General features: G+C 35.6%; 1 protein-coding gene across 1 annotated transcript; it reads left to right on the forward strand.

Annotated features, from left to right (window-relative positions):
* The first annotated feature begins 1,920 nt into the window (after nucleotides 1–1,920).
* Nucleotides 1,921–23,032, forward strand: ppm1h (protein phosphatase, Mg2+/Mn2+ dependent, 1H). Its single transcript, XM_051885002.1, has 10 exons — nucleotides 1,921–2,265; nucleotides 5,673–5,835; nucleotides 6,437–6,799; nucleotides 7,142–7,254; nucleotides 9,412–9,496; nucleotides 9,708–9,826; nucleotides 10,284–10,347; nucleotides 12,994–13,101; nucleotides 19,942–20,093; nucleotides 21,580–23,032. The coding sequence occupies exons 1-10, from the start codon at nucleotides 2,036–2,038 to the stop codon at nucleotides 21,734–21,736; spliced, it is 1,554 nt and encodes a 517-aa protein (XP_051740962.1). The 5' UTR covers nucleotides 1,921–2,035; the 3' UTR covers nucleotides 21,737–23,032.
* The last annotated feature ends 1,775 nt before the right edge of the window (nucleotides 23,033–24,807 follow it).

The following is a 24,807-nucleotide window of genomic DNA, read 5'->3' on the forward strand; positions in this document are numbered from 1 at the left end:
GCTTTATTTATTTAGTTTTTATCCAAAACAATACGCTGACATTTAGTGACCACGTCTGTCTAACAGCTATTTTAAAAGTATCATAACAGCAAAGTATGGAATTAAATTCCAGTCTTTTCTTCACACAGTCTATGGCCTCATAGCGCACAAATTGTCTCTTTTTATTTGAAAACGCCATATTTGAAGTTTGAGGGTGAGCAACTATTTTTTTAATTATCTGTGTTGCTTTGGTTGTTGGGATGGATTATAGGCTGATTTGTGATTCGTGTTAGTCAGATAACAGCTGGCATACATTTCTAGTGATTCTGCACAAATCCCATAATCCTCTGGGATTATTGAAACAGTTGTTGAGTCTGATGTTGTTTAAACAGTTCAGTATTGAACACACAATATTAAATCGGCTAAAGTTGGAGAGATAAAGCACTTTTTGATATGCATGCTGAATACATAAATCATTTGCATATGAACAAACTTATTTGCTGACACAGTCCGGGTCAAAGACTGCACTTTCAATGATATTTCATAGAAGATCTTAAATATTGAATGTATAGTGATACTGATTATTAAAAGTAATTCCTCTTTTTCGTATCTGTTATCTAACACTTAAAATATTTATTTAAATTATATTGTGGTTTGTTTTGTTGATTGTTAAACTGATATGAACTGATTTTACTTTGATTTTGTTCATTTTTTTTTACACTTTATTATGTTATCTATCGATACTAATTTAAGCTTTCATTTTATCTACTATTTCTAATCTATATAATATTTCTAGCAACATAGCAACACCCTAGTAGTCACTCCAGTACCTTAGCAACTGCACAGCAACACCCTAGCAACCACGCAGATTACCCTAACAATGGTATAGCAACCACCCAGAGTACCCTAGCAACTGCATAGCAACACCCTAGCAGCCACCCAGAGTACCCTAGCAACCGCACAGCAACACCCTAGCAGCCACCCAGAATACCCTAGCAACTGCAAAGCAACACCCTAGCAGCCACCCTGAATACCCTAGCAGCCACATAGCAACACTCTAACAACTACCCAATATACCCTAGCAATGGCATATCAACACCCTAGCAACCACACCAAGTACCTTAGCAACCGCATAGCAACACCCTACCAACCACCATGCACACCCTAGCAACTGCATAGCCACCATGCAGAATACCCTAGTAACCTCAAAGCAACAATTTAGCAACCACTCCGATTACACTAGCAACCACTGAGCAACACTCTAGCAACCACCCCGACTACCCTAGTAACCACCCAGAATACCCTAGCAACCACCTCTAGTACCCTAGCAACCACATAGCAACCAACCAGAATACCCTAGCAACCACCCTGCACACCCTAGCAACTGTGTAGCAATGCCCTTGAATCCACACAGAGCACCATAGCAAACAGCATGGCCTTAAAACCTTAACTGTTTAAAACTACTTCAAATTCAAAACCTTCAAACGTCAAGCTTTTAAAACTACTTTAAACTTTCTGGCTACTAGCTACTGTCTACAAACTTTTTAATCTAGTTTTAAGTTGCCATTGTTACATTGCAATTATATATTTAAGTACTGAATCATATTAATAACAGGGTAAGGTTTGGTTTAGGGTTAGTTGAATTATGCATAATTTTTGCAACCTTAATACCTGCCATTGGTATTTACCATGGTACAGTGATGGTATTTCAGGACCACTAATGTACCACTAAGAACACCATGGTAGTATTATGGTAAAATACTTGGAGATGGAGATGGAGAGACATAAAATGAACGTGAAGGGACAATCCGGGTTTTTTTTACACGTACATCATATAATAAGGAGGAAGTAAAATAAATGCGAGGGTCAAAGTCACCAATGGCTTGATGACGTCATGCAGGGTTCAGTTCCGTTCAGTTGCTGAAGGTGCGCTCGGGCTGCGCTGCGTTTTAGTACCGGCGTCCAGTGCGCGTGCCCGCACTACAGCCTGTGACCACACACGCACACCACCATCATCATCACCACCACCACCATCATCATCATCTCTAACATCATCATGATGATGACACGCGTGCGGTCCGCCGTCTCCAACATCATCGGCGGCATCATGGCTTCGGGTGCCAACGCGCACGAGAACCATCCGGATCTGCCGCCCCGGTTCCCGTACAGCAGGCCGGATTTCCTCGCGCTGTCGCCGGACGAGGTGGAGTGCTCGGCGGATCATATCTCCAGACCCATCCTCATCCTCAAGGAGATGAAGCTGCCCTGGGCCGCCGGATACGCGGAGTGAGTATATAGCCTACAGACGCGGATTTGAGCACGCGGATGCTACGGGGAATGTTTGCGTTCTCATGATGATAATCACATGAGGAATAGAGAATGAAAGATCCATGACACACATCCATACTTTCATTTCCATGCAGGTTTAGCAGGGCGCATGCGCGCATGTTGCGCATTATATCATAATCTGATTCAGATCAACTGTCCTAGTATACAGACTGTAGTATCACTGCATTGAAATGAGATTTCAGACAGGCTGAAATCATACTGGGATGGAGAATATTAAACCAAAGCTGTGATTAATATGACAGTGAGATGATCAATACACTGACCTATATTTCACACCAGTGTTATTTAGTATTATTAATATACTGCTATTATAGTATTTATTAATATGTTGAATTAGCCTTTATTTTTATATTTTCAAAACTTAAGTTTTAGTAATTTTATGTTTTTGTCAATATTTATTATTTTTTTAAAATATTTCTAGATAGCTTTAATTCAGTTTTAGTAATTTTAGTTTTCTAAGTTGAAGTTTTTCATCTAATATTTATATTTTACGTTATTTCAGCTTTATTTCAATTACCAAAAACTTTTTTATAGTTATAGCTAACACTGCAAATTACAATAATGACAACTACAATATAAATAGTTTGCAATAAGCGTAACATATTTTGTATAACCTCTAATCAGTGATTTGATTATGTCAATGAATAGGGAATATACTTCAGTCCAGTACAGTCTCTATACATTCCAATTTCGAACATTTATTTCACCTTTAACTCTCTGATATGAGGATGTTAAAGTGTGATTCACTTCCCTTCCTGATGTTGGTCTAGAGAAGTGAGATGGAAAGAGCTCTCGAATGCCTGGTCACATGACCAGCCTCCTCTCTGATGATAAGAGCAGGAAAACATTCACTACCTCAGCGGTTCTTCGTGTCCTCTGGGTCCTGCGGTCTCATGCTTAATGTCCACTGATCTGATGTGGATGTTTAACTTGAGCAGTAGAGTATTAACCAGAACTAATGACCTTAAACACAACAAGAGTGAATATTTGTGTCTATCTATCTATCTAATCTTGATGATTGTTGATCTATGTTATTAAGTCAAAGTTGCTTATTTTTATTTTTTCATGTGCAGCAGATGTGATTAAATGAAATGAATGTCCAATAAACATTTAACACAAGGCTTTACATGACGCAAGACACAATGTCATTATGTCAACAAGTCAAACAATCATTGGCAAAAACCCTAACCATAAACTACCCATAAAATGAGCGGTTAACATGTGTTTTTAACCTTGAACCTGACCCTGAAATTTGATTGGTTGTGAGCAATGTTGTTCCTTGAATCCATTCACATTTCGTACATAAAAAGCAGCATTTCCAGCAACACGAATGAGATGTCACAAATGTACCCTCTGAATGATATGTGTCTCCTCTCAGGACACGGTGTGGACCGTATGAACCCCGTTAGATCCTCATTAACAAATGAGGATGCAGAAATCAGTTTCCGTGGAAACCCTGTTGTGATGGGGGCGATTATCAGATGCTCATGAGGGAGCGTCATGTTGTCTTGTGCTCTTTAGGCTCACGCTGTGACTCTTCTGAGGAGATGATGGCATCATCAAGAAGCGTTTAGGAGCTCCAAAAACTTTTTTTGATGAAGACCTGATGAAGGTTGTAGATTTAAACTTAAGCAAGATTAACTATTCCATCATTATTATGGCAAATGTTTGTCAGTGTGAAAGGCTCTTGAGTCTCTTTGAATCAAATCTTGAATCAAAATAACTTCCCCTCAACCTGTCACTCACATGAGATCCACCAATAGCAAACTACAACCATCCAATCAATTCCCTATGGACAATACCGTTACATTTTCATCATTGTTCAATATTAAAAAATATATAATCTGCTGAGTTGGGAATATATGATTAAATATGCAAATGTATGCCTGATGTTTAAGATTATCCATGGTTTAACTTCTCCCCCTCTTAGTCAGTTACTGTTAGCTTATCGCTCCACAAGAGGTGTGTTAAGAGGAGATTGTATTATACCACACAGGCGGAGTAATTTTAGTCAGTCTGCTTTCTCTGTTAAAGCTGCACGAGAATGGAACGCTATTCCAGCAACCATAAGAGAACTAGATACATATAAATTATTTAGAGTTCAGGTAAAGAAATGGTTCATTAATAGTCCTGCTATTGTTTTGTATTTGTTTCTATTTCATTTAGTTGCTTTTATTGATAGATGGTTTTTATGTATTGTGTTATGTATTTGTTTAAATTAAACTAGCATGTATTTTAACCACATATTTCTTTCTAGGGTGACTTGTCACATTCTGTCCAGGGACTACAGATGAAAAATAGCCTTCGGCTAATTCTGGTGCATTTACAGAAATGTTTTATTAATGTACAATGTCCCTGTTAACTACACAAATAAATAAAATGAATAAATAAATAAATAAATAAACAGCAGTAGCAATAACCAACAGCAGCAGTAATAACCAATAACAGCAGCAGCAGCAATAACCAACAGTGATAGCAGCAGCAAAAACAGCAGCAATAACCAACAGCAGCAACGATAACAGCAGCGATAGCAGCAATAGCAGCAGCAGCAGCAATAGCCCATAACAGTAGCAGCAATAACCCATAACAGCAGCAGCAATAACCAATAGCAGCAGCAGCAATAGCCCATAACAGCAGCAGCAATAACCAACAGCAGCAGCAGCAATAACCAACAGCAGCAGCGATAGCAGCAGCAAAAACAGCAGCAATAACCAACAGCAGCAACGATAACAGCAGCGATAACCAACAGCAGCAACGATAGCAGCAGCAAAAACAGCAGCAATAACCAACAGCAGCAACGATAACAGCAGCGATAACCAACAGCAGCAACGATAACAGCAGCGATAGCAGCAATAGCACATAACAGCAGCAGCAATAACCAACAGCAGCAGCAGCAATAGCAGCAGCAGCAATAGCCCATAACAGCAGCAGCAATAACCAACATCAGCAGCAACAATAACCAACAGCAGCAGCAATAGCCCATAACAACAGCAGCAATAACCAACAGCAGCAGCAGCAATAACCAACAGCAGCAATAGCAGCAGCAATAGCCCATAACAGCAGCAGCAATAACCATTAGCAACAGTAGTAATATCCACTGGCAACAGCAGCAATAACCAACAGCAATAACAGCAGCAGCAGCAGTAATAACAAACTAAACGCCAAAACTAAACATATCAACACTGTCATATCCATTACCAGGCCAAACACTCTGATAGTAGTCATGACAGAACTTCCGTTTCATGCTGATTGTAAAGTTGCTTTCTCCTTGATACCTGCACATACTGAAATACCAAGACTGTGTTAGGAAACTGTAGCTGTGATGATCTTCTGTGTCTCTACAGGGTGATCAATGCAGGGAAAAGTGCCCTAAACGAGGACCAGGCGTGTTGTGAGGTGGTGGAGCTCAGGAAAAGACCCGCAGACCCGTCCAGCCCCAGCTACACGCCCACCAGGAGACGCTCCTCACTGCCCAGTGCAGACATACTGGAGACCATCGACAGCATGGTGAGGATCACAGATAATGAAAGATGTTCCATACCACCATCAGATTTTAAAGTGCCCTTATTATGCTATTTTAAAGGCTCTTAATTTTGTTTTAGAGCATCCTACAATAGGTTCACATGCTTCCAAGATCAAAAAACACTAATTTTCTCATAATATCCATTGCAGCATCAGTGTCTGAAACGTTTCGATCAAGAATTCAGGCTCTCTAAACCCCGCCTTTCTGAGAGCCTGCTCTGCTCTGATTGGTCAGATGGCTCAGTTTGTTGTGATCGGTCGACCGCTTACAGCGCGTGTCGAAAATGAAACATCCATTACCATATTTGATGCCATTGTTCGCATGCAGCCAATGAAGACCATAGGCAGGCATTATGCAAATGTGTTACAAACCTACGTAGGCTTACTGACGACTTGTTTCAGGCAGTTCAGAAATGCTTTTTTCTTTTGAGAGACAATAAATTTACCTTTTCCCTTTTACAAACAGCTATGTTACACTCTACATAAAAGGTAATATCTGAAAAGGCATAATAGGGGCACATTAAACACACAATGAAGATCCACCACTGTATCGTTCATTTGATTTTTCATAAATCTGTTTCTGTAGGAGGTGAAGGAGCTGGACTTCCACTACTGGGCTCTGTTTGACGGCCACGGCGGTTCTGGAGCTGCTGTTTTCGCCGCCAAGTTTCTCCACCTCCACATCGAGGAGCAGCTCCAGGAGGTCCTGGAGATCCTGCAGAACCCGCTGCTCCAGCCGCCCACCTGCCTGGGCGAGGAGAACCCCGTACACCACCTCCACCCGTCTGCCGGCTGCTCCCAGCGCGGGCTGTCCAGGGCGGCCTCGCTCAGGGGGGCCGCGGGGGCTCCGGGGTCCCCTAACACAATGGCTCCGCGGTTCTTCATGGAGAAGAAGATCAAACAGGAGAGTCTGGTGGTGGGAGCCATAGAAAACGCCTTCAAAGAGATGGTGAGTCTTACACTCACACGGCCACTAGATGGCAGGCAGAGATCTTGAATGAATGATGCATTAATGTAAATGACTGCATTGATTTTAAAATCCAGTTTCGCCAAGCTGTTCTTTTGAATCCTGAGAAGAATTATCATGGTTTCCAGAATAATATGAAACAGCCCAACTGAACATTAAGAATGCTTCTTGAGCAGCAAATCATCATATTAGAATGATTTCTGAAGGATCATGTGACTCTGAAGACTGGAGTAAATCATTGCATTGATTTTAAATAGTTTTTTTTTTTTATTATTCCTAAACATCATTTTAATGAAGGGTCTCCATGTGTTTGTGTGATCTCAGGACGCTCATATTGCTCGAGAGAGGTCGGTGTACTCCATCTCTGGAGGATGTACTGCACTAGTGGCGATGTATTTACTTGGAAAACTGTATGTGGCCAATGCTGGCGACAGCAGGTGAGACTGAATAAACCACATCACCATTTCATAAAGCAGATTTCATTTATTCTCATTTAAGAGAGCTTATGTCTAGACTGAAGAGACAGTAATGACTATATATATTAACAATAATAATAATAATAAATTCAATAATACATACACTATCGTTCAAAAGTTTGGGGTCAGTAAGATTTAATTCAATTTAAATTGATCAAAAGTGGCAATAAAGCCATTTATAAGGTTGTTTTTTGAACTTAAAATTCATCAAAGAATCCTGAAAAATAAAATGTATCATGGTTTCCACAAAAATATGAACTTTTCAATATTGATACTTATCATAAATATCTCTTGAGCATTTAAATCATCATATTAGAATGATTTCTGAAGGATCATGTGACACTGAAGACTGGAGTAATGATGCTGAAAATTCAGCTTTGATCACAGGAATAAATTACATTTTAACATATATTGATTAGAGGGTCATTCCGTGTCAAATCAACCAAATTTTGGAAACTTCCCCGGCTCAAATTTTTGATTTTGTTAATATTTTTTTCTGTAGAAAGACAAACATAAATAGTGATGAAATATATTAAATGTCACAGATGTATAATTTACTGAGTAATCCACTATTTTGTAGAAGGGGGTCAAAATGACCATTTTCACATGAGATTTGGAGCCAAATTAGAGGGGTGTAAAAATGATCTTAGAAAGATGGCAGCATCATTATTTTATTTTTACACAGAGATTGGTAGGTCTATTAGTAAAATCTGTTGACTTTAGCAGTCTTTGTTTCATTATATGCCAACGGTGACAGTTCAAAAATGGGAAAAAAGCATTTCTTGTGTTTTTTGCCTCAAGTTTGCATGCCTGAAACTCAAGAAGTATTAAAGATATCTTAATATCCTTTTAGTTTCTGGTTCTTAACAAACTTTCCTTTTGGTATCTTAATTTTAAAGGCCCTCGATGGTTCAATCCCAGAGATATGGAGATCTTAATGTGGCTCCATGAGTAAATTGATTAATTGTACACATTTTCAGTGGTCAAAAACCAAATGTGGGTCACTTTGCATACAGCTGATACTTTTTTATTTTAAAGAGGAATATCTGAAGAACAAATAATGTTAAAACTAGAAATGTATCTCGTGTTTTTCTGTCAACTCAATTGAACATAGAACATACCTGTCTGAGTGCCATAAATGCTCCTTTTCCAAAGTGTGCATGCCTGTAACTCTAAAAGTATTCAAGACATTTTAATATCCTTCTAGATTCTCATTTTTAATAAACTTTCCTTTTTAAATCCTAATTTCCAAGGCCCTATATAATTCAGTCCCATAGATATAGTGATCTCAAAGCAGCTCCATGTTCAATTTGTTGAATTGATCGAAAACCAAATGTTTCACTCTGCACACAGCTGATTACTTGTTGCAATTTAAAGAGGAATGTCTGAAGAATAGCTAATGTTTAAACTGGAAATGTATCTTGTTTCCCTCTATCAAAAAATAGCATAAAACATAAGCCGGGGACCTCTGATTGAGTTGACACGGAATGACCCAATAATATTTCACAATATTACGGTTTTTGCTGTATTTTTCATCAAATAAATGCAGCCTTGTAGTGTATGTTAAAATGTAATGGAATGTAAAATAAATGTAGCTTTTATTTTGCTTTGTTTTTATCAGCATTGTCATTGTCTGCTCTATTTTACTCTGTTCTTCTCTGGTAGATTCCACACATTCCATTTATTCAGTTTTGTTTTCTGTTAAACAGAGTAGAATAGAATTGATCGAATTTAATTCTATTCTACTCTGTTCTTGTCAAGTTCATGTCTTAGTTCATAGTTTTATTTTCATGTTCTGTTTAATTTGCATGGTTTTCCCTGTCACTGTTTTGCCTGAGCTCTAGTTCGTAGTTTGTTGCCATAGTTTCTAATTGAGTTGCGCACCTGTTTCTTGTTCCATTGATTATCATTGTGTGTATATAGGCCGTCTGTTCTTTCTGTTCATGGTTCGGTGTTGTCTATGTTAATGTGTAGTGTGTTTCGGTAATTCTTGGTGTTTATTAAAAGCATCTATCGTTCATTCTGCGTCACTTGTCATTCTTCGGATCTGAACTACACACTTCAGTATGTTGTATGAAAACTCTTCTCCAGTAAGCGCTGTATGATTGTGTGTTTCAGGGCTCTGATCGTCCGCGCAGGAGAGATCATTCCCATGTCCAGCTCCTTCACTCCAGAATCGGAGCGCCAGAGACTTCAGTTCCTGGTGAGAGAAATCTGGATTTCCCACAGAATTCTGATCCTGGTTAATAGTGTTTATTCCTCAGTTGTGTTATGTTCAGCAGCTGGCCTTGGAAAATGGTTTTCCCGCACTCGGATGTTTGTTTGCATTCTTTCAAGGACAAAATCCCCGATTATGGAGCATGTTTTACACAGGAAGACTGCACTGTTTTTCCTTTTGTTTCACTCTGTCCCAGGCTCACCTGCAGCCGTCTCTGCTGGGAAACGAGTTCACGCACTTGGAGTTTCCCAGAAGGGTCACGAAAAAAGAGGTTGGGAAGAGAATGCTGTACCGAGACTTCACAATGAACGGATGGTGAGTTTGACTATCGGCAACAATTAATATTATTTTGCTCAAGAACCGGCCATTAACTGACCAATCAGAGTTCATTTTGATTTTATGTGCCTTTTTCATGACACCACAATAATAGACCAGAAAAACTCAAATAATTATTTTTTAAAAAAGTTCTTGAATGTCTGAATTGAAACAATCTGTGTTGTATAAAGCGCTGTAGATATAAAGCTGACTTAACTATCCATACAATAGATTTGAGTGAGAAATCGTACTGACCTCAAACGTTTAAATGTGGCTTGTGGCTGTTCAACACTGGCGTAGATGATTTTATAACCATTCTATGTTTTCGAATCAGTATTCACTTCACTTTCTGTAGCTGAAACTCTCTTCTTTCAGTGTGAAGTCTCAGACGCGCTCTGGAGTTTTTTCTCTCTGCGCTTCAGCTGCTGTTTGATGTTTGTTGTGTTGTTTTGTGCAGGGCCTACAAAACAGTTCAGGAAGAAGATCTGAAGTTTCCACTCATATACGGAGAAGGAAAAAAGGTAAAATGTACTCCTGCTTCACAGCTCACTCGATCACAAGAGGGTCATCTTAGAGTTAATGATATGTCTTTAAACGATTTTAGTTTTAGGGAGAAAAAGGGTGCTTGATTCAATTTTAAAGAACACTTTAATCCAAAAAGGTTGTATATAAGGAGAAATGTAAATACATACTCACATATACAGATTCCCACTGAATATTCTGTTTCACTCTTGATCTTGATCTTTATCACATTGTAAATGTTCAGTATTTAAGTCTAACACAAATTCATAGCAATCTACACATACAGGATGATTTTCAAAAACAACAACCAGCAGGTTCAGCAATTACTTTGTAAAGTGCAAAAATATTAGTGTATTTATAAATTGTTTTGCATTTGTGAATGTAAATTTGTTTGTGCATTTGCAAATGGTATTTTGTGAATATGAATTCTGTTGAGTTTGTGAATTGCAGCTTGCAAATATATAAACTTGTTTTTGTGAATGTGAATTGGTTATGCTTTTGTGAGTCATATTTTGTAGAGATTAGAGATTGATTTAGCTTTATAGTTGAATTTCTTTTTTTTTTAAAGTTCTGTCTCTTTATGAAAGAATTAAAAGGTGAAAAACTGAACTTAATGACCTTATTCTAGGTTCATCTTTGCCAAATTTGGGGAATGAACCATCATATCACATCATCACATCATAGTTGAGAGGGAAAAAAACATCAAGGCCATCAAAAAAATCAGTCCACTTTAAAACATCTTCAATCCGTGAGATTGCACGTCTGTCGTTCTTACATCAGTGAGACAGAGCGATTGCAAAATGACAGGCTGAGGGAGTGACGGCAAATTTGAAATCTTTTTCTGTTCTGACCAAACGTCAATCAATCTGTTGATTTTTTTTTTTTTTTTTTTTTTTTTTTTTTTTTGGAAGGTCATAGAAACACTATCATGAATTTTTTTTCTTTTGCTATTGGGGAAAGTGGGAACGCAAAAATTGTTTATTGTAGTTTCTGTTCACCACTTATGGAAGCTTGTTTCTGCCATGAAATAAATAAAAAAGGTAATTGCAACTTTTTATTTATTTATTTTTTAGCATTATTGCGAGATATAAACACAATTGCGAGTTATAAAGTCATAATTGCGAGATATAAAGTCATAATTGAGAGATATAAAGTCAGAATTGTGAGTTAAAGTCAGAATTGCGAGATATAAAGTCAGAATTGCGAGATATAAAGTCAGAATTGCGAGATATAAAGTCAGAATTGTGAGATATAAAGTCAGAATTGCGAGATATAAAGTCAGAATTGCGAGATATAAAATCAGAATTGCGAGATATAAAGTCAGATTTGTGAGTTAAAGTCAGAATTGTGAGATATAAAGTCAGAATTGTGTGTTATAAAGTCAGAATTGTGAGATATAAAGTCAGAATTGTGTGTTATAAAGTCAGAATTGTGAGATATAAAGTCAGAATTGCGAGTTAAAGTCAGAATTGTGAGATATAAAGTCAGAATTGAGAGTTATAAAGTCAGAATTGTGAGATATAGTCAGAATTGCGAGATATAAAGTCAGAATTGTGAGATATAAAATCAGAATTGCGAGATATAAAGTCAGAATTGCGAGATATAAAGTCAGAATTGCGAGATATAAAGTCAGAATTGTGTGATATAAAGTCAGAGTTGCGAGATATAATGTCAAATTGGTGAGATAAAAAGTCGCAATTACCATTTTTATTTATTTATTTATTTAGTGGTGGAAACAAGCTTCCATAACCACTATAGAAGTTTTCCCAATGACGATTTCCACTTCTGAGAGCCCTGGAAATGTAAAAAAGGGTCCATTAGTGGTGCTCCAGTCAATCATAACTCGTACTTGTGCTCCTCACTCTCAGAAGAAAAGGTTCTATATAGAACCTTCAAGGGTTCCGTCAGGCGCTTCATATATGGAGCGTTTTAGAGGTTCCATCATGTGATCATTTTATGGATTTAGTTTTAATTAATTTTGTTTTGATTCATGTTTTAGTTTAATTAAATTTTGTTTAGAAAAAAAATTAAATAACCTGTTAAACATGAAAGTATCATGTGATCATTTAGGACATTTAGAACATTTTTCTTTAAAATTGAGCCAAGAACCCTAGATTTCAATATGGAACCACTGAACCTTTTTTCTAAGAGTGCAGTGACATGTTCCGGGTGTTAACGTGTTCTTTCCGTGGCGCTGAACTGAGATCAGTGTGGTGTGAGGAGTGAAACCGGCCTCCGGTCGTCTTCGAGGAGGTCTCAGCTTCACAAGGCATCTGTTCTGAATCCTGATCCCTCCTCGTCTCGTCTCGTCTCCGGCTCGATAGCGTTCAGCTGAGTCTCCGCCGTCTGTGGGAGGCTTCAGTGAGAGCAGATATCAAAAATGACTCTGCGGCGGCACAAGGGAGTCTGAGAAAGCAGCTGGTCGAGGGCATGTGTATTATTAACCAGCAGGGGCATTCTGGGAAAGCTCTGCTCGCTGAATTCCCTCTGTACCTCTTATTTATCAACCATATTCATAGAGACTCTTTCACCATCCAGTTGAATGTTTAGTTTTACTAGGAAATACGTCACATTATTGAAGTAAAATGTGTTGGAAAGCTGGCTCATGTTGGCGTATATGAACTGAGTGTGTTTGTGTCGCTCAGGCTCGTGTTCTGGCCACCATCGGCATCACTCGAGGACTCGGCGATCACGACCTGAAGGTTCACGACTCCGACATCGCTATCAAACCGTTCCTCTTGAGTTCTCCTGAGGTTTGTAATTCACTTCACACATAAACACGCTCCAGATGACTTCATTATTTCACTAGCTAGAAAGTACCATGGTATTATTATGTTTTTTGTTTTTTTTGTAAACAAGGTGCCATGTTGTTTGGTCATGGTTTTGCCATACCTTTTGTTTTTTGGGATAAGGTACCATGGTATTACTGTGGTGTGTGGCAGTTTTATTATCATTAACTAAAGGCCAAGGCGACATTTCTCATTTTTATTTAGCTCAAGTTGAAGTACTAAAAGAACTAAAACGAAAAATTAAAATTAAAGAAGAAAATATCAAAATAATGTCTAATTCAAAATAGTATAATAGTACATCAATGATACTTACATTTACCATGGTATTACTGTGTTTTTGTATATAGTACCATGGTAGTACTGTATTTTTGGATATAGTACCATGATATTACTGTGTTTTTGTATGTAGTACCATGGTAGTACTGTATTTTTGGATATAATACCATGGTATTACTGTGTTTTTAGAAAAGGTAATGTCATATTGAATATGTACCATGGTAATACCATGATTTAGTTAATGTTTTTTAAACAAGGTACCATGGTATTACTGTATTTTTGGATATAATACCATGGTATTACTGTATTTTTAGAAAAGGTAATGTCATATTGAATATGTACCATGGTAATACCATGATTTAGTTAATGTTTTTTAAACAAGGTACCATGGTATTACTGTATTTTTGGATATAATACCATGATATTACTGTATTTTTGGATATAATACCATGGTATTACTGTCTTTTTGGATATAATACCATGGTATTACTGTGTTTTTGTATGTAGTACCATGGTAGTACTGTATTTTTGGATATAATACCATGGTATTACTGTGTTTTTAGAAAAGGTAATGTCATATTGAATATGTACCATGGTAATACCATGATTTAGTTAATGTTTTTTAAACAAGGTACCATGGTATTACTGTATTTTTGGATATAATACCATGGTATTACTGTATTTTTGGATATAATACCATGGTATTACTGTCTTTTTGGATATAATACCATGGTATTACTGTGTTTTTAGAAAAGGTAATGTCATATTGAATATGTACCATGGTAATACCATGATTTAGTTAATGTTTTTTAAACAAGGTACCATGGTATTACTGTATTTTTGGATATAATACCATGGTATTACTGTATTTTTGGATATAATACCATGGTATTACTGTCTTTTTGGATATAATACCATGGTATTACTGTGTTTTTGTATGTAGTACCATGGTAGTACTGTATTTTTGGATATAATACCATGGTATTACTGTGTTTTTAGAAAAGGTAATGTCATATTGAATATGTACCATGGTAATACCATGATTTAGTTAATGTTTTTTAAACAAGGTACCATGGTATTACTGTATTTTTGGATATAATACCATGGTATTACTGTCTTTTTGGATATAATACCATGGTATTACTGTGTTTTTGTATGTAGTACCATGGTAGTACTGTATTTTTGGATATAATACCATGGTATTACTGTGTTTTTAGAAAAGGTAATGTCATTGAATATGTATCATGGGAATACCACGATTTAATGTTTTTTAAACAAGATAACATGGTGTTACTGTGTTTTTGGATATAGTACCAGGGTATTACTGTATTTTTGGATGTAATATCATGGTATTAATGCATTTTTGAATATAATACCATGGTATTACTGTATTTTTGGATATATTACCATGGAATTACTGTATTTTGGGATATAATACCATCATATTACTGTCTTTTTGGATATAGTATCATGATATTACTGTATTTTTTGATTTATAATACCATGGTATTACTGTATTTTTGGATATAGTACCATGATATTACTGTATTTTTGGATATAATACCATGGTATTACTGTCCTTTTGGATAAAATACCATGATATCACTGTGTTTTTGGAAATAATACCATGGAATTACTGTATTTTTGGATATAATACCATAAAATATTATCATATTTTTGGATATAGTACCATGATATTACTGTATTTTTGGATATAATACCATAAAATATTATCATATTTTTGGATATAGTACCATGATATTACTGTATTTTTGGATATAATACCATGTATTACTGTCCTTTTGGATATAATACCATGATATCACTGTGTTTTTGGAAATAATACCATGGTATTACTGTATTTTTGGATATAATACCATAAAATATTATCATATTTTTGGATATAATACCATGATATTACTGTGTTTTTGTATGTAGTACCATGGTAGTACTGTATTTTTGGATATAATACCATGGTATTACTGTGTTTTTAGAAAAGGTAATGTCATATTGAATATGTACCATGGTAATACCATGATTTAGTTAATGTTTTTTAAACAAGGTACCATGGTATTACTGTATTTTTGGATATAATACCATGGTATTACTGTATTTTTGGATATAATACCATGGTATTACTGTCTTTTTGGATATAATACCATGGTATTACTGTGTTTTTGTATGTAGTACCATGGTAGTACTGTATTTTTGGATATAATACCATGGTATTACTGTGTTTTTAGAAAAGGTAATGTCATATTGAATATGTACCATGGTAATACCATGATTTAGTTAATGTTTTTTAAACAAGGTACCATGGTATTACTGTATTTTTGGATATAATACCATGGTATTACTGTCTTTTTGGATATAATACCATGGTATTACTGTGTTTTTGTATGTAGTACCATGGTAGTACTGTATTTTTGGATATAATACCATGGTATTACTGTGTTTTTAGAAAAGGTAATGTCATTGAATATGTATCATGGGAATACCACGATTTAATGTTTTTTAAACAAGATAACATGGTGTTACTGTGTTTTTGGATATAGTACCAGGGTATTACTGTATTTTTGGATGTAATATCATGGTATTAATGCATTTTTGAATATAATACCATGGTATTACTGTATTTTTGGATATATTACCATGGAATTACTGTATTTTGGGATATAATACCATCATATTACTGTCTTTTTGGATATAGTATCATGATATTACTGTATTTTTTGATTTATAATACCATGGTATTACTGTATTTTTGGATATAGTACCATGATATTACTGTATTTTTGGATATAATACCATGGTATTACTGTCCTTTTGGATAAAATACCATGATATCACTGTGTTTTTGGAAATAATACCATGGAATTACTGTATTTTTGGATATAATACCATAAAATATTATCATATTTTTGGATATAGTACCATGATATTACTGTATTTTTGGATATAATACCATGTATTACTGTCCTTTTGGATATAATACCATGATATCACTGTGTTTTTGGAAATAATACCATGGTATTACTGTATTTTTGGATATAATACCATAAAATATTATCATATTTTTGGATATAGTACCATGGTATTACCATGGTGTGTGGACATTTACCATGATATTTCATTTGGAAAAACGTACCATTATATTGCTGTTTTTTAATGGTATCATGTTATTACAATGGTTTTTGGGGATATTTACCATCGTATTAATAGCATTACATAGTATTTTTAAAAAGGGTGCCATAGTAATATCAAGTTTGTTGAACGTGTACCCTGGTAATACCATGATTTTGTTGATGTTTTTTTTAACCAAGGTACTGTATTAGGGTATTACTGTGTTTTTTGGATAATGGTATTACCATATTGTGTGGACATTTACCTTGGTATTACCATGTCTATGGACAAAGTGCCATGGTATTACTGTGTTTCATATGGTATCATGTTTTTTTGGACATTTACTATAGCATTACTATGTTTTTCGGAAAAGGCATCATGGTTATACCTTGTTTTTCAGAAGAATCTTGAAAATGTCGTGGTCGATAAATATGTAATCCTTCTATATCAGCATCTATCATATATAAAAGTACTATAGTATTCCCATCTGATGCCTGCTCCACCACAGTACTTTTGCAATGGTTTCTGGGTCAGAAATCAGGTCTGTTTTGCATGTTAAAGTAAAGAACCTTCTATACGTTATATAACCTCAGATATACAGCGCAATGGAACAGAATCAAGTCTAGAGCCGCACATTTTCCTCCTGTGCTCGTGTTTACCGTGATTTTTAGCGCCTCTCTGCCTCTAAGACAGTTTCATCCCCTCAGAATAAAGTTGTGGTGTTGAAGCAGCCCAGATCCCGCAGTGACACGAGTCTCTCTCCTCCTGAAATCTTCTGAAGCTCTCTTGATCTTTAATTCACAGGCTGTGTAAAGTTCATCCTCGGTTCATCCCGCCGTCTGCACTTCAGCCGAGCTTTTTCTCTTTCGGCTTCTCTTTGATCTGTTTTTCTTATTCGTCCTCCTCCTCCATGCACTTTTCCCCTGTTATACGATTGAGCAACTTGTAGAAATATGTCAGCTATGCATGCGGTGTGGACTCTGGCGGGGTCGAGTCGCTCATTTCCTGTCTGGTGCACAAATACTGGGTGAAAGGTCGAGGATGGGTCACCGAGAACGACCAGACACTTGCATCAGATGTGATTTCTATCCATCTGTCTATCTTTCAATGTAAATATATATAATATATATACAGTCAAACCAAAATGTATTCAGACACCTTGAACATTTCATTCATTAATACAGTTTATTCACTATAGTTTAAAAAATGGTAATAAAATATGACAAGATCTCAGAGTTAAACTGTGTCAGAAAATATTAATCTTAATTATGTCAGATAACACTGAAGCAAAACATGGTCAGGTCAAAGTGTCTGAATAATTTTTGGTTCCAAATTTTTAGCAATTTTACTGGTAGTCCACTGTATGAAGAATTTTTGGGTATAATATGTCACAGTTTACTTTGTTTTGATATCCTCACTTACATAAATGATTTATAGTGTCCTGCACACACTAGTAAAAATATATCAAAAATATCAAAAATGTCTGAATAATTTTTGGTTTGACTGTATATAATTAAAATATTGAATAAAATGTATTAATTTATAAAAAAAAACAACTTATTACAAATTATACTTATTATGATATATATTATTACATTTTACATATATATATATATATATATATATACACAAACTATTCTAATTTATTATTCTAATTTATTCTATATTCTAAAATATATTTTAAATAAACCAATATATAGATAATTAAATAAAAACATTTATTATTTAAACATATTGAATAATGTACATTTTTTTAAAAATATCTTTAACACTATTAATACAACATCATTTATGTATAATATGTATATTCTAATTAGTATTGTAAATTAAATATTTAATTTAATTAAGTCAAATGAATTAAATCATAATATTATTTAAATATTGAATAAAATGTATTAATTTAAAATAAATGTATGTATTTTTAATATATTTTTAATATATTGTTTTAATTATTATAATTAATTTATAGTCTATATATTGTAATATATATATATATAATTATTTTAATATATATGTGTGTTTGTGTTAATTATTTTTATATATGCATATATGTGTATATAATTAAAATAACTATATATAAAATAATAATTAGATAATTAAATACATTTATTATTTAAATATTGATGTTTTTAATATATTGTTTTTAATTATTATAATTTATTATAATCTATTATGATATATATAATTATTTTAATGTGTTTGTGTGTAATTATTTTTATATTTATATTTATGTGTAATTATATTTATATTTATACACATTTTAAATGTAGCATTTTTACACATAATAATTAATAATTACTATAATTGATACATTATGATTAATATTATAACTTAAAATTATGTAAATTAATTATTTAAATAAAACATCTGTGAATCATTTTATGATTAATATTGTAAGTTAAATAATTATTTAAGTCAAATGAATTAAATCGTAATAATATTATTTAAATATTGAAAATGTTTTAATTATTATAATTTATTATAATCTATTATAATATATATAATTATTTTAATATATAAGTGTGTTTGTGTAATTATTTTAATATTATATATAAAATAATAGTTAATTAGATAATTAAATACATGTATTATTTAAATATTGAATACATTTATTAATTTATACACATAAATGTAACATTTTTACACATTTTTAAAAATAATTAATAATTATTATAATTGATACCTTATGATTAATATTATAACTTAATTAATAATTTAAATAAAACATCTATTAAAATAATTTTTTCGCAGACTCACCTCCCATGGCTTTATTCACTGTGTATTTCCTCTTAAAGCATCAGAACGAGTTTGAATGATCTGGTGAACCTGCTGGACGGGTGTTTCTCCACACGTCTGTGTTCATGTGGATCCAGTGAGAGGGCGGCTCTGATGAAATCGGCCCGCGGTCTTTCAGTCACAATGTGTCTGTCTGAGATCATGCACCAGAGACAAGAACTAACAGGCTTATGGGATTGTGAGCGTGTTTGGCCAGTCCGTTATTAAATGGAACTTTAGCTTTAATGAAAAACTCCCTCTAAAGCAGTGATCTACGAGAGGTCATGTGTTCAGTCATTTTACCGCAGTTAAACGTGTGACAGCGGCAGAAGCAAAAAAGATAAAAGACATCAATATTAAATAATTTAGGGACAATATAAGTACCATAATCATTATTACCCAATAATACACATCATAAGAATATAGATATATTATAATAATATATTTTTTTATAAATTAATACATTTTATTCAATATTTAAGTATTATAATATAGCTAATTCGTGGTGTGTTTACAGTTGTCAAGCTATACAATCTAAAATCACTGACGTACCCATTATTGGCGTATTAAAATAGAATTCTATTAATGTGCACGTCCATGTTTGTGTTTAATAATATGTCATTTCTACAGGTGAAGGTCTATAACCTCTCTCAGCAGGAGCATGGCGCTGATGATGTCATGATCCTGGCTACAGATGGACTCTGGGACGTGCTGTCCAATCAGGAAGTGGCAGAGGCGGTATCTGGTTTCCTTGGAAACTGTGACCCCGATGACCAGCACAGGCAGGTTCTTCAGTTCCGGTTGAGCATCAACGTGCAACCCTGAAGACAATACGGGCTATTTTGGGCAACGTACAAGAGAACGGGATTTTGCTTTTATAGGATTAGATCACTTCTGAATGAAAATTTCCTGATAATTTACTCACCCCCATGTCATCCAAGATGTTCTTGTCTTTCTTTCTTCAGTGGAAAAGGAATGAAGGTTTTTGAGGAAAACATTCCAGGATTTTTCTCCATATAGTGGACTTCGGGTTGAAGGTCCAAATGTCAGTTTCAGTGCAGCTTCAAAGAGCTCTACATGATCCCAGACGAGGAATAAGAGTCTTATCTAGAGAAACCATCGGCCATTTTCTAAAAAAAAAAAAAAAATTATATACTTTTTAACCACAAATGCTCATCTTGCACTGCTCTGCGATGTGCCGCGCATTACGTCATCACGTTGGAAAGGTCACGCGTGACGTAGGCGAACAAAGTAAACGTGCAAAGACTAAGTCAAACATCCTTTACAGAAAAAAAGGTAAAACAACGATGTCAGAAGATTTTGAAGTTGGAGGAGAAAATGAGTTTTTCGCCCTACCGAGGTACTTCCGCCTACGTCAAGCGTGACCTTTCCAACGTGATTACGTAATGCACGGAGCATCACAGAGCACTGCAAGATGAGCATTTGTGGTTAAAATGTACATACATTTTATTTTTTTTAGAAAATGTCTGATGGTTTCTCTAGATAAGACTCTTATTCCTCGTCTGGGATCATGTAGAGCTCTTTAAAAACTGACATTTGGACCTTCAACCCGTTGAACCCCAGTGAAGTCCACTATATGGAGAAAAATCCTGGAATGTTTTCCTCAAAAACCTTTTTTTTTTTTTCGACTGAAGAAAGAAAGACTTAAACATCTTGGATGAAGCCTAAACTCTGAAAAATAAAAGTTCCAAAAGGAGGATTTCGGAGCGATTCCATAGAAGAACCATTTTGGATCTTTCAGTGAACATTCTAAAAAGAATCTTTTTCCACTCTAAAGAACATTTTGTGGAATAGAATGGTTTCATGCACTCGTAAAAATAAAGGTTCTTGATTGGCATTAATGGTTCCATGAAGAACCTTGAAAATCCATGGAACCTTTCCATTGATCAATAGGTTCTTTATAGTGGAAAAAGGTTATTTAAATGTTTAAAATTTGAAGAAAAGTTTACTGAAAGATTCTTTGGGGAACCAAATGGTTTTGTTACTTTTATTTTTAAGAGTGTGGATGGAACCATAAATGGCAATAAAGTAGCTTTATTTTTAGGAGTTTAGTGGTTGAAGATCTGGACTTGTAACTGGGTTGGAGGTTGGGTTGTTCCAATCCCGTATAACTTTCTAATGCAGCTCTTCTAAACAGAAAGTCATATGGATTTGGAACAACATGAAGTTGAGTAAATGATCATAGAACTTCAAGTTTGGGTGAACTATTCCTTTAATTTTAGAGAACACATCTCCATTGTTTTCCAGGTACACTATGGCAGCTCAAGACCTGGTGATGAAGGCCAGAGGCGTCTTGAGGGACCGAGGTTGGAGAATCGCTGGAGATCGGCTCGGCTCTGGAGATGACATCTCAGTCTTCATAATTCCTCTAATGCATGGCAATAAACATCCCCAGCCGAGCTGACCAATCAGGAGGCAGGGCGCCAACCGAATCGGACTAACGCAACGCTCAGATGCTCAGACAGCGTCCTGCTGGAGTTTGTGGAACTCGCTGTGCGTTTGAGCTCATTTACAATACGGACATTTGCTTTTAAGGCTTAAAAGTCAACATCTACTGACTTTGAAGACCCACGTCAATGTTCCCAACCTCCGCGTGGGTTGGTGGGATCAGTACATAAGTTATAACTTTGCACAATGACTAAAGGAGGGTCCGGTTCTTTGAAGTTCTCTGCGGACAGATGCGCACCCTCCGCAGTTTGTTTATCTGCACTCATCTGGCAGCTAGGCGGAACCAACCGTGTTTTGTTTGTCCTTTCAGGATATTAATTTATCCTCTGAATGTTTAGTTTGCGGTTTTCCTTCTTTGCGTTCCCTGCAAAAAAAATCAAAGCAATTCTGGCTGTTATTTGTACATCCTGTTTTAAAAGACTCCAAGTTATTGTAAATGAAGACTCAGTATTGTTTTGCTTCTCCTGTGCGCTGTATATTTGCAATAGATACTAAGCTAAATAATGCCGACCTGATCTTCCATTCATCTCAGTAAGATTTTTAGGATGATAGGCCTACATTTTTAAGGAACAGTAAATCATGTGTGGGATGGAGAAGTCTCATGTACAGCGAGCGTTCCCTTTGATTTCAATACGCACCGTCTTGAATTAACACCTACCTGCAATCTGTTCTTCAGGGCTCCCGTGTGGAGGTTCGGTGAGGTCTGACTCGCGATACATCATGTTCACAGTGGCACCTTCCTCTTCTACAGCACAAACCCGCTGTGAGCATTTGGAAAGGCTTTCGTATACACACACACACACACACACACACAATGTGCAAACACACATATACACACTCCCCAAGAGAGTGGCCATCTGGTCAGCACAACCTGAGTGTGACCAAAACAAGACTAATTTGGCCAGAGATTCAGCTGTGTGTGTGTGTGTGTGTGTGGACTGCTCTAACACACTTTAGCGCAGTCGTTTGTGTGGGTGGACGGCACTGCAAGGGCATCACATGCGTACTAAAGGAGCATTCTGGGAAGTGCACACACATTCACTGCAAAAATGATTCATAAACTGCTTATGTGGCTCCATTAATGCTTATTGAAATGGCCAACAGATTTTAATAAAAACTCACTGATGTTGTTTCACTAAAATGTTTCTAAATAACAGGAATGATTTCATATGCTTTCCCAAATAATGTACTCCCCATTAAAAAAAAAATCCAGTAAGTTGTTAAAAGAATAAAGACATAGGTTCACACCAAATTCAACATTTTGTCATTATTTACCAGGTCTTCCACTCTGATTCGCTGATTACTTCCCGCCGCGCCTTTCGAATCTCGCGCCTTTGCAAATTCAAATTTACCGTTGCATTTTCAACCGCCAAACTTCAGCGATTTGTGAGCTTGAGATTCTCAGTAAGTAATGATTTAATTTTGATTGAGAAACAGACCATAATTTAACATATGATTTAAGAATACATAGTGCACTAGTCATATTACTTTTATGGTTGTAATAGGCAGGTAAACAATATTTGTCGCGAATGAAATCAATGCAGTGAAGGATATACAGTCTTTGATGTTGGTCGTTGTCATATAAAGCACTAAAATGAGTTTTATAATTAGCTAAAATTAAATGTGAGCAAGACTTTAAGACAGAACAACGCTGGACTATCAAGTTTCATTCGCATCAAATACGGCATCAATCTTGACTGTTTTTTTTTTGTGTGTTGTCCTTTTTGAAATTTGAACGGGTTTGGAAGACGGGTGAGTGTCGATCGGGAGCGATTGGTTTTCATTTTTGGGTTGTATTTATTTACTCTTTTAAGATTTCTGCCCTACAAAGAAAGATAATCTAATGATAACCTCATTTGGCCATTTACATCCTCTGAGAATGACTGTCCTTGGCGCTGCAGTAGGCTAATTGTATAGTCTTTAGTCGTATGATCTGAGTTAAGTTCACATATTTGACAAATGGATGGATTTACCACCAGGACCAGCCAACAGCTGTGATAATATTCCCAGTAGAGACCACAGAAATTGCTAGACCCTGTAACGATTGAAACGCACCCTAGCGTTCAAACATGAACGCCTTTAAAACGCTCGAGTTTCTGAAGGACAGCGTTTCTTTCATCACTAGGTCATGAACCTGGTTAGAAGAGAAATCCTGAACGATTCCCTCAGATTTACACGAAAGGCTTTCAGCCTACGTACTGCATTCACTGCATGAATGACGTCAGCACATTATCTACACTAATCATGTACTTCCGCTATAAAATCCAGTTAACGGTGACCACCTACAGCACATGCACCAGATCAAGTGTCAGATAGATAGATGAATTTATAACAATCTGCACCGTAGCAGTTAACAAAAATATGTTAAAATGAAACCTATACAGACGTGATTTGGGTTTATCAATATTATTTTATAACCTCTAATACTATACACACGTTGATAAGATATTGGTACTTCCCTTCTGGGAGGAAACTGCAATGTAATGATTCAGATCAAGAACATAGTCATATTTATAAGTTATAGACGAAGTATCAGTATAGTTAATTGAGGTCTTCAGGGTTAAATGAGGTTAACCCTTTGCTGACATCAGAGCATGTCATTCAACACCCCATTTGTACATTAACTACGCCTTTTCTACGAGGATTAAATGTAATTATTACCCCAAGTACACTAAGTGCACGTGCTCAGGTTGAGTAGTCCAAACCATCCCAGGTAATGTACGTTACCACGTGACGTCACGATCGATGATTCTACGGTAGTGGGCAGAAAAAGCCACGTCACAGCTCTCTTCATAGCAACAGTAGAGTATGACCTACATGAATTAGCCATCCCAAGGGCAAAATCAAGTATCTATTAAAATTAATAACCCTACCCGTCGTGTTCCCGAGGGTAATACCTGTTTTTCTGCTGTGCTCAACAAAAAAACACTACTTTACTGAAGAAAACGGGGGCATATGGCCAATCCCTATTAATTCACCATTCAGTGTGCGTTACAGTGATAAAAAGAGCATTTCATTAAAACAAAT

The sequence above is a fragment of the Ctenopharyngodon idella genome, chromosome 24, assembly GCF_019924925.1.
Source record: "Ctenopharyngodon idella isolate HZGC_01 chromosome 24, HZGC01, whole genome shotgun sequence".
NCBI classification, from domain to species: Eukaryota; Metazoa; Chordata; class Actinopteri; order Cypriniformes; family Xenocyprididae; genus Ctenopharyngodon; species Ctenopharyngodon idella.

Bases quoted from the DNA above. Each gene is read 5' to 3' on its own strand.
- ppm1h (XM_051885002.1), top strand. From the start codon at position 2,036: ATGATGATGACACGCGTGCGGTCCGCCGTCTCCAACATCATCGGCGGC. The intron at 7,255-9,411 runs GTGAGACTGAAT...TGTGTGTTTCAG, and splicing joins GCCAATGCTGGCGACAGCAG to GGCTCTGATCGTCCGCGCAG. The intron at 9,497-9,707 runs GTGAGAGAAATC...ACTCTGTCCCAG, and splicing joins GCCAGAGACTTCAGTTCCTG to GCTCACCTGCAGCCGTCTCT.